The sequence below is a fragment of the Myotis lucifugus genome, unplaced genomic scaffold, assembly GCF_000147115.1.
Source record: "Myotis lucifugus unplaced genomic scaffold, Myoluc2.0 scaffold_1752, whole genome shotgun sequence".
In the NCBI taxonomy this organism is placed as follows: domain Eukaryota; kingdom Metazoa; phylum Chordata; class Mammalia; order Chiroptera; family Vespertilionidae; genus Myotis; species Myotis lucifugus.
Genome location: NW_005872800.1, coordinates 27243 through 39455, shown reverse-complemented (window position 1 = coordinate 39455; position 12213 = coordinate 27243). Strand labels below are relative to the sequence as shown.

The following is a 12213-nucleotide window of genomic DNA, read 5'->3' as shown; positions in this document are numbered from 1 at the left end:
GAGGAGCCTAGCTTTCCCTGGGCAGGGCTGGGGAGCTGGGGGACCAGGGGGCAGGCCTGTTCCCTCCTCTCTGTATCCCCCTGCCCTCACCCCCACTGGGTGCCCAGGAAGGAGCCCCCTGGGTTGAATCCTCCCGTTCTCCTCAGGCCCAGACCCACTCCAATGAGACAGGACAAGCGGTTACAAAGCACAGTGTTTACTAAAGGCACAAAGTGGGGAGACTGGAGGGGAGCTGCTCTTCCAGCAGAGACCCCACACTAGCCTGAACCCGGCACCCTCTGCCGGCCACCCCCGCCCTCACACCGCCTGGCGGAGAGCTGTTAGCACCAAAGGGGGGCTGGGGGCGCCCCACCTGTGTGAGGGGGGCGGCCAGGCTGGAGGACGGGCTTGTTGCCATCTGAGTCCCAGAAAAGCAGGCTGGGGCTCCCCCTGGACCAGTCACCGCTTCAGAGAAGGAACTTGCTGAACCCCCTGCTCCAATGAGTCCTTCACTGGTGGGGTGGGAGCTCGGGCTCAGAAGACAGGACCCTCCAGGGCCTCCTCTCACCTCCAGCACACCCCCTGGGGCCAGGGTCACGACCTCCTCCTGCCCAGCCCATCAGAGGGCTGCCCCCGGAGTACTGAGCCGGGTCGGGGCTTCTCCCGACCCCACAGGCTGCCAAGCGGGCACTAAGTCCAAACAAGGGGCCGAAGGGAGGAGTGAGGCAGGGCAGGTGGCTACTTCACACACAAGTGCAGCCTGAAGGGGGGAGGGAGGCGGCCCTGCCCTCGCAGCCCCCAGGCCTGCCCGTCCCAGGGTCACAGCACATCGCCCTCTTCCATGCTGAAGCTGCTCCTGCGGCTGCTGGCCTTGGAGGCCTCGGGGGACATGGTGGAGAAGAGGGGGTCGGAGGCCAGCGGCAGCAGGGAGTTGTCCAGGAGCATGAGGTCCAGGTCCTTCTTGGACAGGTTGGGGAACAGGGAGCCGGGCTCTTGCCCCATCGGCTCAGGGTAGCCGGGGGGCCCTTCGTCGCCCCCACCCCCGAAGCTCAGGCTGTGGCTTAAGTCCAGATGGTGGAATGGGGACGGTGGCTGGGGTGGCTGGGCCTGCGGGGGCAGCGGGGCCTGGGGTGGCAGAGCCGGCAGTGACTCCGGGTCGGGGAGCTCGGCCCCCATCAGCAGGGCCTCCCCCCGGCCCTCCTCGCTAGGCAGCTCCTGCTTTACCACCTGCTGGGCCAGCTCGGCCATGTTCATGCCGGACGGGGAGGTGGTGGGGAGGCCGTGCACTCGAGCCTGCATCTCCAGCTCCTGTGTTGTGGGCAGACAGAGGGCTAAGGGCACACACCCATGGACACCAGCTGCCCCAACCCCTGCCCCAGCCCTTGCCCCTCTCCCGTGGCCTCCAAGACCATAAATTGTCTCAGCACAGGGCAGCTCTAGTCTAGAGTCTAGACCTGGGCTTTTTCAAACTCTAAGTCACAACACATTAGTGGGTTCTGAAACCACTTAGTGAGTCTTGACCAGCTCTCCCTCTATTTTCCTTAATTGAAATAGACTTGCCTAGACTAGACTAGACTAGAAATTACCAGAATGCATTGCATCTATTAAGGAGAGGGCTCTTTGATGACACTTTGATCTTTCACTTTGAGTGTGGCTATGTGTGCTGTATTGTCATGCAAATTACAGTTATCTACTGTGAGAAATAGAAAAAAATATAGAAACAGTAAAGTTTAAAAGCTTCAGTCCGATCGCCCTTTATATAGATGACCAGCCTCAGGTCCAAAGAGGACAGAGGCCCTCTAGCCAGGCCTAGACTAGACCCCCTGGCTCCAGGTGACTCCCAAGCCTTGCTTCTTTCGTTGGCCTCTATGGCGATCCTTAGCACTAACACCAAATGGTTTCAACTCTCTGCCTTCCACACATGGTAGGTTTGCTCTTTCCTGCCCCCTTGAGGTTAGGTGTGGACATGCACTTGTATTGATCAATTAACTGTAAGCAAAACTGTGACGAGTGCCACCTGAAGAGTAACTATGGCTTTAAGAGCCAGCTCTAGATGTACCTGTCCATGGCCCTGGGTCCCAGAATGAAGGTCTCACAGAACAGGACCTCCAGCTGATATTTGCTGCTTAAAGTTGCTGGGAATGTTTGTTACCAAACCATCACATCCTGACTAATACATCTTCCCTTCTCATGGCATCATTCCCATGACTTCAGTAAACACTGCCCCTGAGGTCAAGAGCCAGGCCAGGGGTCAGGAATCAGAGCTTCCCAAGAGGTCCAAGTGCAGGGGCCAGACCTGGATTCGCAGCCAGAGCTGCTTATTGGTCATCTCTAGGCGCCGAGAGTGGTTCTCAAGCTCCCGGGACTTCTGCAGGTCCTTCTGCATCCTCCGGATGTAATCAACAGAGGCCTTGAGGATGGTGCCCTTGTTCCAGCGCACGTCCCTGCAGGGCAGCAGAAGCAGAGGTGTGTGCTCAGGGCGGCCAAGGATTTGCCATGCACTCCGCGGGTGGAAATGAAACCCTGCTTTGGTTTCAGAAGCCGATGCCACCTGTCCCAGCTTTGCCCTGGAACCCCAGACCCAGCCAACCCCTACCTGTGGCTGAGGCTGATCTCCCTACACAGGGAGCAGGCCTCCCAGGGACTTCATTGTCACACCCACCTCCCTAATCCCGTAGAACCCAGCGATTCAGAACAGCCTCCTTCCCCAGGCCTTCCATTTCTGCCACCCAAACCCATACCCGTCCTTGACCCTCGTGCTCCTACCCCAGCCCCCTCCGCACCAGTCCAATGTCCTCAACGAACTTTCCCACATGGTTCCTCCTCCAGGAAGCCCCCCTGGCCCAGCCTCACTCCAGAACAGCTGCTCCTCTGCCTGGAGTTTCCCGATTCGAGTGAAGGAGGGACCTTTTCCCAAACAGCTGATAAGCTCTTAGAAGGCAGCAATCAAGGGATTCTCTTCCCACCCTTCCCCCTGGCAACCAGCATGGGGCTGTTTGTCCCAGCCCCTACCCTTCCCCCAGAAACCCGCTCACAGGTCGTTGGCCTTGGGGATCAGCATTCCCAACTCCTTGATGCGGTCGTTAATGTTGAACCTCCGTCTCCTTTCAACTAAAGGGAACACATGCAGGAGGGAGCCATCAGAGGCATGAACCCACCTGGGGAGAAGGGCCAGCCCGAGGGAGGGTGCCTTAGCCTTCTGGGAAGCAATGGGCGTCCCAAGGAGTGGGATCTCTACGGGATGGGGGGATGGGCGCAGCCAGGCACCATCAAGGGGCTCTGTGAGGGAGGGCTGCCGGCAGGACACCCCCACTGCCCAGGAGTCCCCAGGTTCCACGCCCACAAGAAAACAATCTGTAAACTCATTCACTCTGAGGTGCTGGAATTTCAGGAATATCTCTCCCCGGGAGCCCCTCTCCCGCCCCTTCCAGAGCCAGGCAGTCTCAGTTGGCCCAGTCCCACCAAAGGCCTTGGGGAGGAGAGGGAGGCAGGGGAGGGGGCTGGTGGGGAGGACTCACTTAGGTTGTGATTGTCCTTCTTCTGCCGCTCCTTGGCCAGGGCCCGGCTCTCAGCATCTGGAGGCCAGGAGAGAAGCAGGGAGGAGCTGGGAGGGAGGGAGAAGGGGGAGGGGTGGAGGCCAGGGCATAGGGAGGCAGGGAGGAGGTACCTGTAAGCTCACGCTTCTGGGTCAGGTCAGCTGGGCAGGAGCTGCTGGTGACACCCACCAGGGAGGCTGTGACCTGAGGGTCACCACTGTACACATTCAGGTGGCTGCTGGACAGCGGCAGCTGTGGGGTGAGGTGGAAAGGGGGGCCCAGTGAGCAGCCCCCTCTCCATGAGGGGTCCTCACTAGGGCCCATCGCTCCAGGCCAGTTTCAGCTCTAAGGGGCCTGCTGCCAGCACCAGCGGGGTCGGAATTCACGCGGGGCCTCTCCAGCCGGCAATTCCACCTGAGAGTCTGCAGAGTCCAGGGCTGAACAAGCCACAGGCCCCAAGAGTTCAGCCTCCAAGTGGAGCCTCGAGGAGGCAGTGAACAGCCAGGTACCAGTTTGGGAGAGGCTCTGCCACTCAGGCTTTAGGAGGTCCTGGGCGGGGCACCTAATCTACTCTGCAGTTTCTGGAAGGCGTCCAGAGGGCGTGGAACTGGAGTCCTGAGCAGAACTGATACAGGGGCGGGTGGGGGCTGCCTGCAGGAGTGCAGTGACCCAGGGCCGGGCAGGGGGTGAAGCTGGATCCAAGCTGGATCCCGGCGTGCTGGGCTCAACTTGCAAAGACCTGGGATCTGGGGATGGGCAGCCAGGGGGGGTATAAGCAAGTGCCTGGCAGGAGCAGACCTGGGCTCTGGAAAGACCCCCAGCTCCTGCCACAGAAACATACAGAGCACATCACAGGCCCAGAGCCCTCACGGGCACAGGCACCCACAGGGCACAGAGACCACTACACGGACGGGCACGGGCCCTCTCTCCCTCCCTAGACCTCGTGCCCCTGCTGGCAGTCGGTTTCCGGCCCAGCTGGCCCTGGGCAGCTCCTGCTGAGCTACTGGGCAACATCTTGTTGGCTGGGGATTGAGGAGGGACTCCTTGCGTCCCCACTGTGAGATGGGGGGGTGGTGGAGTTTCCACAGTGGCAGGGGCCGGGGACCAGGGCGGCAGGCTCAGGCCTGAGGGGCAGCAGTGAACAGCAGAGGTTCAGAACCCCCAAGAAGGGGCAGGGATGCCTGCAACTTCACCTGCTCGGTGTAAACACGTGTCACCTTTGTGTGCAGCTAGCCCCCCGTTTCTTGCTGTGTCTGATCTTCCCCCCATCCTGTGAGTAGAAGGCATCTTCCCTATTTTGCAGCTGAGAGCAAGGACTCAAAGAGTGAAGAGACTTCCCAAGGTCACAGCCAAAGCCAGAAGCCAGGCCTCTTGATTCCAAGCCTGGCTCCGTCCCACCTGCCGCCTCCCTCTGCCCAGGAGGCCCGGGGAGCGTGCTCGCTGCCAGAGGCTCTGGAGGAAGGGGACAGAGCCGCCCATGTCACTCGCCCCACGGAGTGAGGCCCCGGGCCTGTGCCCGCTGAGCCCTAGGCTTGGAGAGGAGGGGAGCCCCGGGACCCAAAGGAGCTCACCAGCTCTGGGCCTCCTTGTGGCCACTGCTGCCCCCCAGGAGTGCTCCCTGCCCCCCTCTGCGGAGGGCCAGCACCGTGCCTCCTGCCCCCACCCCACCAGGGAGCCTCCCCAACGACCCAGGCGCTGGTCCCTGCTGAAGCCCCATGGTGTACGCAGGTGGACGCACGCTCCTCGGGATTCTAGTGCTCCTGGGCCCGGCCCTCGTTACATGATTTGATGGAGGCGACCCCGGTTCTGGTTCTCTCCAGACTCAGAGCCAGGTAGGAACGCAGCCCCTCCCTCGGACACCGCCTCTCCCTCTGGCACCGCCACCCTCCCTGGCCAGCAGTACCGTGTTGGGCATCTGAGACTCAGGATTGATGAAGCCCAGGACGTCGTCCAGACACATAATGTTGTCGATGACGTCAAACTGAAAGAGAAAAGTCTGCTGGGGCGGGCCCACCAGGAGGCCAGGGCAGGGGCCCGGCAGCCCTGCCCTGAGGCACCGTGGAGCCCACCCTGCTCCACCTCCTGATGGGGGGTGGGGGGGGGGGGCCATGAGCTTCCAGGTCCCACAGCCCCAGGGCCCAGCCAGGCCTCCTCCCAAGGAGCCAAATTGCCCAGGGAGATTGGCTGTGCAGGTTTCCTGTGAGTCTCCCAGCAGGCTGGGCTCCCTGAGGACAGGGCCGTGTCCCCCTCAGACTGGGGCTCCCTGAGGACAGGGCCGTGTCCCCCTCAGACTGGGGCTCCCTGAGGACAGGGCCGTGTCCCCCTCAGACTGGGGCTCCCTGAGGACAGGGCCGTGTCCCCCTCAGACTGGGGCTCCCTGAGGACAGGCTGTGTCCCCCTCAGACTGGGCTCCCTGAGGACAGGGCCGTGTCCCCCTCAGACTGGGGCTCCCTGAGGACAGGCTGTGTCCCCCTCAGACTGGGGCTCCCTGAGGGCAGGGCTGTGTCCCCCTCAGACTGGGGCTCCCTGAGGGCAGTACCTTGGTGGCAGCCACGGGCCAGCTCCTCACTCACCTCCCTCTCAGGGTTGGAGCCGATGTGCAGCATGGCCATGGGGCTGTTGGGCGCACTGTTGCCCGCTGAGGAGGACACCACATGGCCAGCCCGCACCCCCGGGGAGGCGGCTGGCAGGGGCTTCGGGGAGCCCTGGGCGGGGCTGACGTGGGCATTAAACTTGTTCCCGTAGGTCTCGGACAGGTACTCCCGCACCTTCTGGTCCCGGGACTGCTGCAGGTGGTAGGAGGTGGGGTTCTCCAGGTAGGACTGCACCTGGCGGGGGAGAAGGCGGCTCGAGTGTGTCCTGGGACGGGCAGGAGGGGACAGGCCGGAGCGAGCCCTACCTTCAGCACCTCCCCGGGCACAGGGGGTGGAGACTGGAAGTGGACGGGGGTGCTGATGGCCGGGGTGGGTGGCCCCCCCAGCTGCTGCTGCTGCTGCTGCTGCATGTAGTGCATGACGGCCTGCTGCTGCATGCGCTCCCGCTGCTCCTCCTGCTGCGCCTGCTCCCGCATGAGCTGCATGCGCAGCCCGATGCGCGACGCCATGGCGGCCGCTGGCGCTGGCTTCCTGCGGACAGGGGACAGGGGACAGGTCGGTGAGGCGCGTGTTCGCTTCCGAGCACTGGGGCTTCAGGGAGGGGCCCAGACAAGAGGGATTGCACCTGTTGTGCAGGAGACACCGAGGCCCAGAGCAGGGAAGGGATCTGCCCAGGGTCACAGCGGAGCCTGGAATGCGAGTGTCCTGGTCCTGGGCAGAAGCAGATTCCTTCTGCTGCGCACGCTGCAGGTGTCAGCCCCCAGCGCTGGCGTCAACCTCCCTCCGCTCGCTCACACGTGGTCCCGTCAGATCTGACCTCAGGTGCGTCGTTTGCCCTCCACATCGCTGCCACATTACCTAGCTGTCTGGGGAGCCTCTTCCTTTTCTTGCCTCACTAGATTCTACTCAGAACTCAGTAATCAGAGGGATCCCGTTCAAACCTGTCAGATCCTGCCCCTCCCTCTGCTCAGCACTCGCCATGGCTCCCACTTCACTCAGTAAAAGCCCAAGTCCTCACCAGAGGACCCTCTGAGCCCGCGCCTCCCCTCTCCACCGGCTCGAGCCACCCCCGACCCTCACAGACACCAGGTGCCTCCCACCGCAGGGCCTTTGCACTGGCTCTTCCCTCTGCCTGGATGCCCTTCCACCAGAGGCCGGGTGGCTCCCGGCCGGCATCGTCAGTCCCTTCATCTTCAGGAGTCATAAGTATCACCTTACAGAGACTTTCCATGACCTCCTCCTCTAAAATTGCAAAATCCCCACCTCTTTTATGTTTTTCCGTATCACCTATCGCCATCGTAAATATCATGCATTTTTGCTTAGTTCTTCCATTACCTGTCTATCTCTTACCAGGAATGCAAGCTGCCCTGAGGGCAGGCATTTTGTCTGTCTTGTTCCCTGTCGGCCCTTTGGCCTGGAGCCCAGGGCCTGTGACGGGGGACACTATCGCTCTATCGCTGCGCTGCGTGCGGGGAGCATTGGCTATTTATGAACCGGGACTGGCCACACAGCAGCGAGCCGACGGCAGCTCCTGAGCTCCTGGAGGCCACGGCCCAGCAGGAGAAAGGCCAGTCCGGAGGCCATGACAGCCCTGGGCAGGGAGGGCCGCTCCAGGCGCCGGTCCTGCTGGGTTCCCAGTGGGCTGCTCACCGCCCCGCACGGCAGCCTGAGCTCTGATGGGATCAGTAGGACAGGGGGCTAAGGCCTCCAGGCTAGTCTGGGAGGAGGGAGGAGGGACAGAATGAGTCCTGCAGCAGGGCCCACTCTGTCCCTGGCCCACTAAGTGGCCCTGGTCACATCCCTCCCCTCTCTGAGCCTCCATCTCCCTGTGCACAATATCGCCATCTTAAATATTAGAGAGGGTTGGCCTGGGTGATGTCTAAGGTCCCCCCCAGCTGGGATGGGCTGAGACTCCCTGAAAGGTGCAGGGCCCCTGCAGGTGCCCAGACTTAACACAGGTCCCGGCAGCGGCTGGCGGGTCCCATCCCAGGGATATTGCAAGAGGCGGCACGACCTCGTGGTTGAGCACCCAGCTCTGCCGCTTCTTGGCTGTGTGACCTTAGGCAAGTCACTTAACCTCTCTGAGCCTCAGTTTCCTCATCTGTAGACAGTTTCTACTTTGGAAGGTTGGTGAGAGTGTTAAATCACAATAATGCGCATGGCACTTGGAGGCTGAGTGGGTAATGGATGGGCAGCTGGCAGGGGCAGCTGCCGTGCAGACCGGAGGCCAGAGCCGCACCCTGAGGCCTCTGCGGGAGGCAAAGGAAAGCGCACGGCTGACAGGTTCCGTCAAATGCCAGGCGCCAGACACAAGCATGGGCGGGAGGTACTGGCCAAGATTCCATGGAAGTCACCGGGCCCTGTGTCACAGCAATCACATCTGTCCGAGCATGCACTGTGGGCCGGTGCTGTGCGGAGCACTCTGCCTCCAACCGCCCCACGAGGGAAATTTGGTTTCCTTCTCCTGTTACAGACAAGGAAACTGAGGCACGGGGAGGTCAGGATCTCGCAGTGAGGACGGTGGCTGGGATCCAATCCCAGGCCGTGGGGAGGAGCTTGTCCCAGGTTGCACGTCTGGTTGGTGCAGAACCAGGAATGGAGTCCAAGCCCGCTGACCCCCACCCAGTCCCCGTCCACCACCACAGCTGCTTCCCCACCAAGTGGGGCAGCACCATCGCCTCGAGGCCTGCGCACTCCACGGCCCTCCCTCACCACCGTCCTCCCTTCACCGTCCTCCCTTCTCCGCCCTCCTAGGCCAGGAAGTAGTCAAGGGGCCGCCTCAGCCACAGGGGCCTCTGCCCAGCTCTCAACCGGACAGTCCCAAGGAGAGAGGGGCAGACACCCCCCTTCTGCCCTTCTCTGTCCTGTAGCAGGGACCCAGCTGCAGCCTCCACCCCTTCCCTGTGCCCTTACGGAGGGGGGCCTGTCTTTGACCCACTGGCCGCCTCACACACCTCCCACCGCTCTGACCCCAGCCCAGCCCGCCCCCTCCCTGCAGCTGCCCCACACTCACAGCAGCGCTGGGAGCTCCTCTGCCTCAGGGACAATCTCACTTCAGTTGGCCTCCGGGGAGGGGCCGGGGCCTGGCAGTGCCAGCCGGTGCGGGGAGACGGGGGCCGGGGGAGAAGGAGCCCCTTGTTTCTCTGACAAAGGGCTGGGCTGGAGCTGGCTCTGCCCGAGGAGACCCGGCCGGCCCTGCAGCCGCGCTGGCTGCCCAGCCTCGGTCTGCTTGCGTGTCATGTGGACGCAGGACTCCCGGCGCCACCACCCTCAGGGACAAGATCTCAGAGATTGTGAACCATGCGGGGCCTGAGCACCGAAGGCTGTGGGGAGTCCCAGCCCGTGCCCCATCCTCGACCGGGTGGCTCAGTGGCCCATTGTCGAAGCTGTCACCCCTCGCAGAGCTGCTCTTCCCACAAAGTCCCAGTCTCCTCCCCGGGCCCCTGGGCTGGGTGTGGGGTTGAGAGAGGGGCTTGAGGGGATCCGAGGGTGGATGAGGAGGTCCAGGGGAGACCCTGGGCCTGCAAACCTGACCCCCCGAGGACACCTGCTCACTCTCAAATCTGAGGGGCCATTCGCAGCCTCCCCAGTGCCGGGTCTTGGCAGGAAGAACTGAGAGGAGGGACACAGGGGAGCCCAAATGTCCCGGGCGTGGTGAGCACAAGACACAACATACACATGATGTATTACAGAACTCACCCCTGAAACCTACATAATGTCACTAACCAACATCACCCCAATAAAGTAAAACAAAGCAAAATGCTCCGGACCCCTCCCAGCATCGGGCCTCCAGACCCCCCAGGCCTGGGAAGGGTCCGCCGCGCATGTCCTCAGCAACCAGGAGCCTGGGGTGCCCACTGCTTCCTGCCCCACCCCCATGTAACCCTCCTCCTGAGGGGAGCAGGGGTCTGACGCCCCAGGGAGTTCCTGCCCCTGCCCAGTTGCATGGAAAAGCAGCAGGGACTAAAGTTTCAGTGAGAGAATGAGAGCCACCCCCATCCGCGCCCTGGGAACCCACAGGCCACTTCCTGCCAGGTTTACCCAGAATCTCCCACCGACTCTCCGTCTGCCCTGAGCTGACGCTGGGCTCTGGCTTAGTTATGACCAACACGAGCTACACAGTCCAACAGGGTCGGCCGGAGCCCCGCGCTGCCCAGACTGGCTGGGTGACGCTGGGAAAGCCACTCAGCCGCTCTGGGCCTTGGCTCCCTCCTTGGTGAGATGGAGCCCCGGCTCCCCATGGACTGTTGGGAGGATGCAAGGAGACAGTGAGGGTGCAGAACGGCCAGCCGAGACTTCGGGCCCTGCTGCGCGTTCCCTGGGGCTGCGGAGGGGACAGGGTTCCCCGGGACAGGCCCTCAGGCACCCAGTTCCCACGGCAGTTTCCACTGGGTGCTCCCTCCTGGGCTCCTCTGCTCAGGCCGGGGCAGGCTTCGTACCAGCGTGCAAGTGCGTGCGGGCCTCCCTCGGCAGCCGCCTAACCTCTATCCGAGCGGCTGAGCAGACCTTTCGTGAGGGAAGGTGTGGACAGAGGACAAGGAAAGAGGGAGAAATCACCCCCCGCCCGCCCCTCCCCCACCCCCGTGGGACAGACAAGGAGAAAGAGGACCTCAGAACAGAAAAGTCTCAGCACAGGAAAAAGACCCAGCACCGAGGGAAAAGCAACTGCAGGATGAAACGCACAGCCTGGGCACGCGGGCAGGAAACGGGCGGGTGTGCAGAACAGCTTAGAGGGATCGGAATGCTTCTTGAACGCTCACCCTGGACCAGGGCTGGCCATGTGCTTTTCAAACAGTCACTCGTCTCTTCTTCACAGCAGCTCTGTGAGGTGGCTCCCATGGCCCCCACTGTTCAGGGAGACACAGGCACAGAGAGGGAAAGTAACTTGCCCAAGGTTCCACAGCTGACAAGCAGCAGAACAGAAACTGGATGCAGGCAGCCTGGTTCACAGCCCCCACTCTATCCGCTGTTCTGAGCTCCCCCAACACCCCAACTGTTCAGAGTGGTCCCCGCTGGGAAGGGGAGGGGGGGCGGGAGCGGTAAAGAAGGGTTTCTATAGGTTCTTATTCCACTTTTGAATCACTTACTGTGATATGTGCTACTTGTGTGGTTCTTTTAAGACAAGGGAAAAGGAAGTTTGTGAGGGGCCCAATCATGTCCGAAGCTGGGGTCCCCCACGTCTACCTGGAGTCTGACCCAAGCCCCCGCCCTGCTCAGAGCCATGGTTGTTAGGCCAGCCAAGGGCCTTGGATGAGGACACTGATTGGCCACCAGAGGCCCAGGCCAAGGTCAGAAGGCCATGCCAGTTGGAGTTCTAGGGCCAGGACCCAGGGCCCATCGCAGTTCCCACTCCGGCCCCAGACAAGAGCCTTCAGAGACAGCACCGTCTGCAAGCCCCTAGCACTGCTCTCGCTGCGGCAGACCCTCCCATGGCCGGGCCGGAATTGCCCTGGGGGCCTTTCTGCCTTCCCGGTGGTCCTGTAGAAACTGGAGCAGGAAGCAGAAAATGCACCTGCGCCACTTGCCAGCAACTCCGCGCCTCAGCGACGGCCGACAGAAAAGCATCCATGAGCCCTGCCGAGGACATGCCCTGGGCCATCACAGCCGCGCCGTGGAGAGCAGCCCACCCTGGAAAACACCCAGGTGCCCATCAACAGGAAAATGTGCAAGAAGTGTGGTCCGTCCAAACACTGGGTGCTGCTCGCGAGGAGCGTGAGCCCACTGCCGCTGCGCACAGCCAGTGACTCGCAGACATGATGTTGATCGAAAGGAGCCAGACACAGAAAGGCACACAGCGTGCCCAACGCTTATGAAGTTCAAAAACGGCGAAATGAGCTTCTGTGTTAGAAGTCAGGGTCCTGGTTCCCGAGTGGGGAGTGACGGGGACGTGGCTCCGGACGGCTTGGGCAGGCGGGGCAAGGAATGGTCTGTAAGCTGATGTGGGCGTTGGGGACACGGGAGTGTCAAGTTTATGAAAATGATCCCGCTGCTCACAATTTGTTTACCTTCTGTGTGTTACACTTTTATTTTTAAAAATGACATAAGAACGAGGGCAGATCTTGAATAATTTAAAAGGAGAGTTGCACAAATTGCCCTCCCACCCA

The 12213-nt window shown here is 61.8% G+C and overlaps 1 protein-coding gene across 2 annotated transcripts; it reads right to left on the bottom strand.

Annotated features, from left to right (window-relative positions):
• Positions 1-180: 180 nt before the first annotated feature.
• On the bottom strand, positions 181-6640 carry TFEB (transcription factor EB). Of its 2 annotated transcripts, none has more exons than XM_023748739.1 (8): positions 6415-6640; positions 6089-6343; positions 5419-5496; positions 3647-3767; positions 3498-3554; positions 3015-3090; positions 2276-2480; positions 181-1287 (listed from the first exon to the last, which is right to left on the bottom strand). In XM_023748739.1, exons 1-8 carry the CDS (start codon positions 6616-6618, stop codon positions 799-801), a joined length of 1485 nt encoding a protein of 494 aa, XP_023604507.1. In that variant the 5' UTR covers positions 6619-6640; the 3' UTR covers positions 181-798. The 2 variants fall into 2 exon arrangements, with proteins under 2 accessions (XP_023604507.1, XP_023604508.1); XM_023748740.1 differs by having other exon boundaries at positions 2276-2423.
• Between the last annotated feature and the right edge of the window lie 5573 nt (positions 6641-12213).

Bases quoted from the DNA above. Each gene is read 5' to 3' on its own strand.
- TFEB (XM_023748739.1), bottom strand. From the start codon at position 6,618: ATGGCGTCGCGCATCGGGCTGCGCATGCAGCTCATGCGGGAGCAGGCG. The intron at 3,091-3,497 runs GTGAGTCCTCCC...TGTTCCCTTTAG, and splicing joins GAAGGACAATCACAACCTAA to TTGAAAGGAGACGGAGGTTC. The intron at 1,288-2,275 runs GTCTGGCCCCTG...CCCACAACACAG, and splicing joins AGCTCTGGCTGCGAATCCAG to GAGCTGGAGATGCAGGCTCG.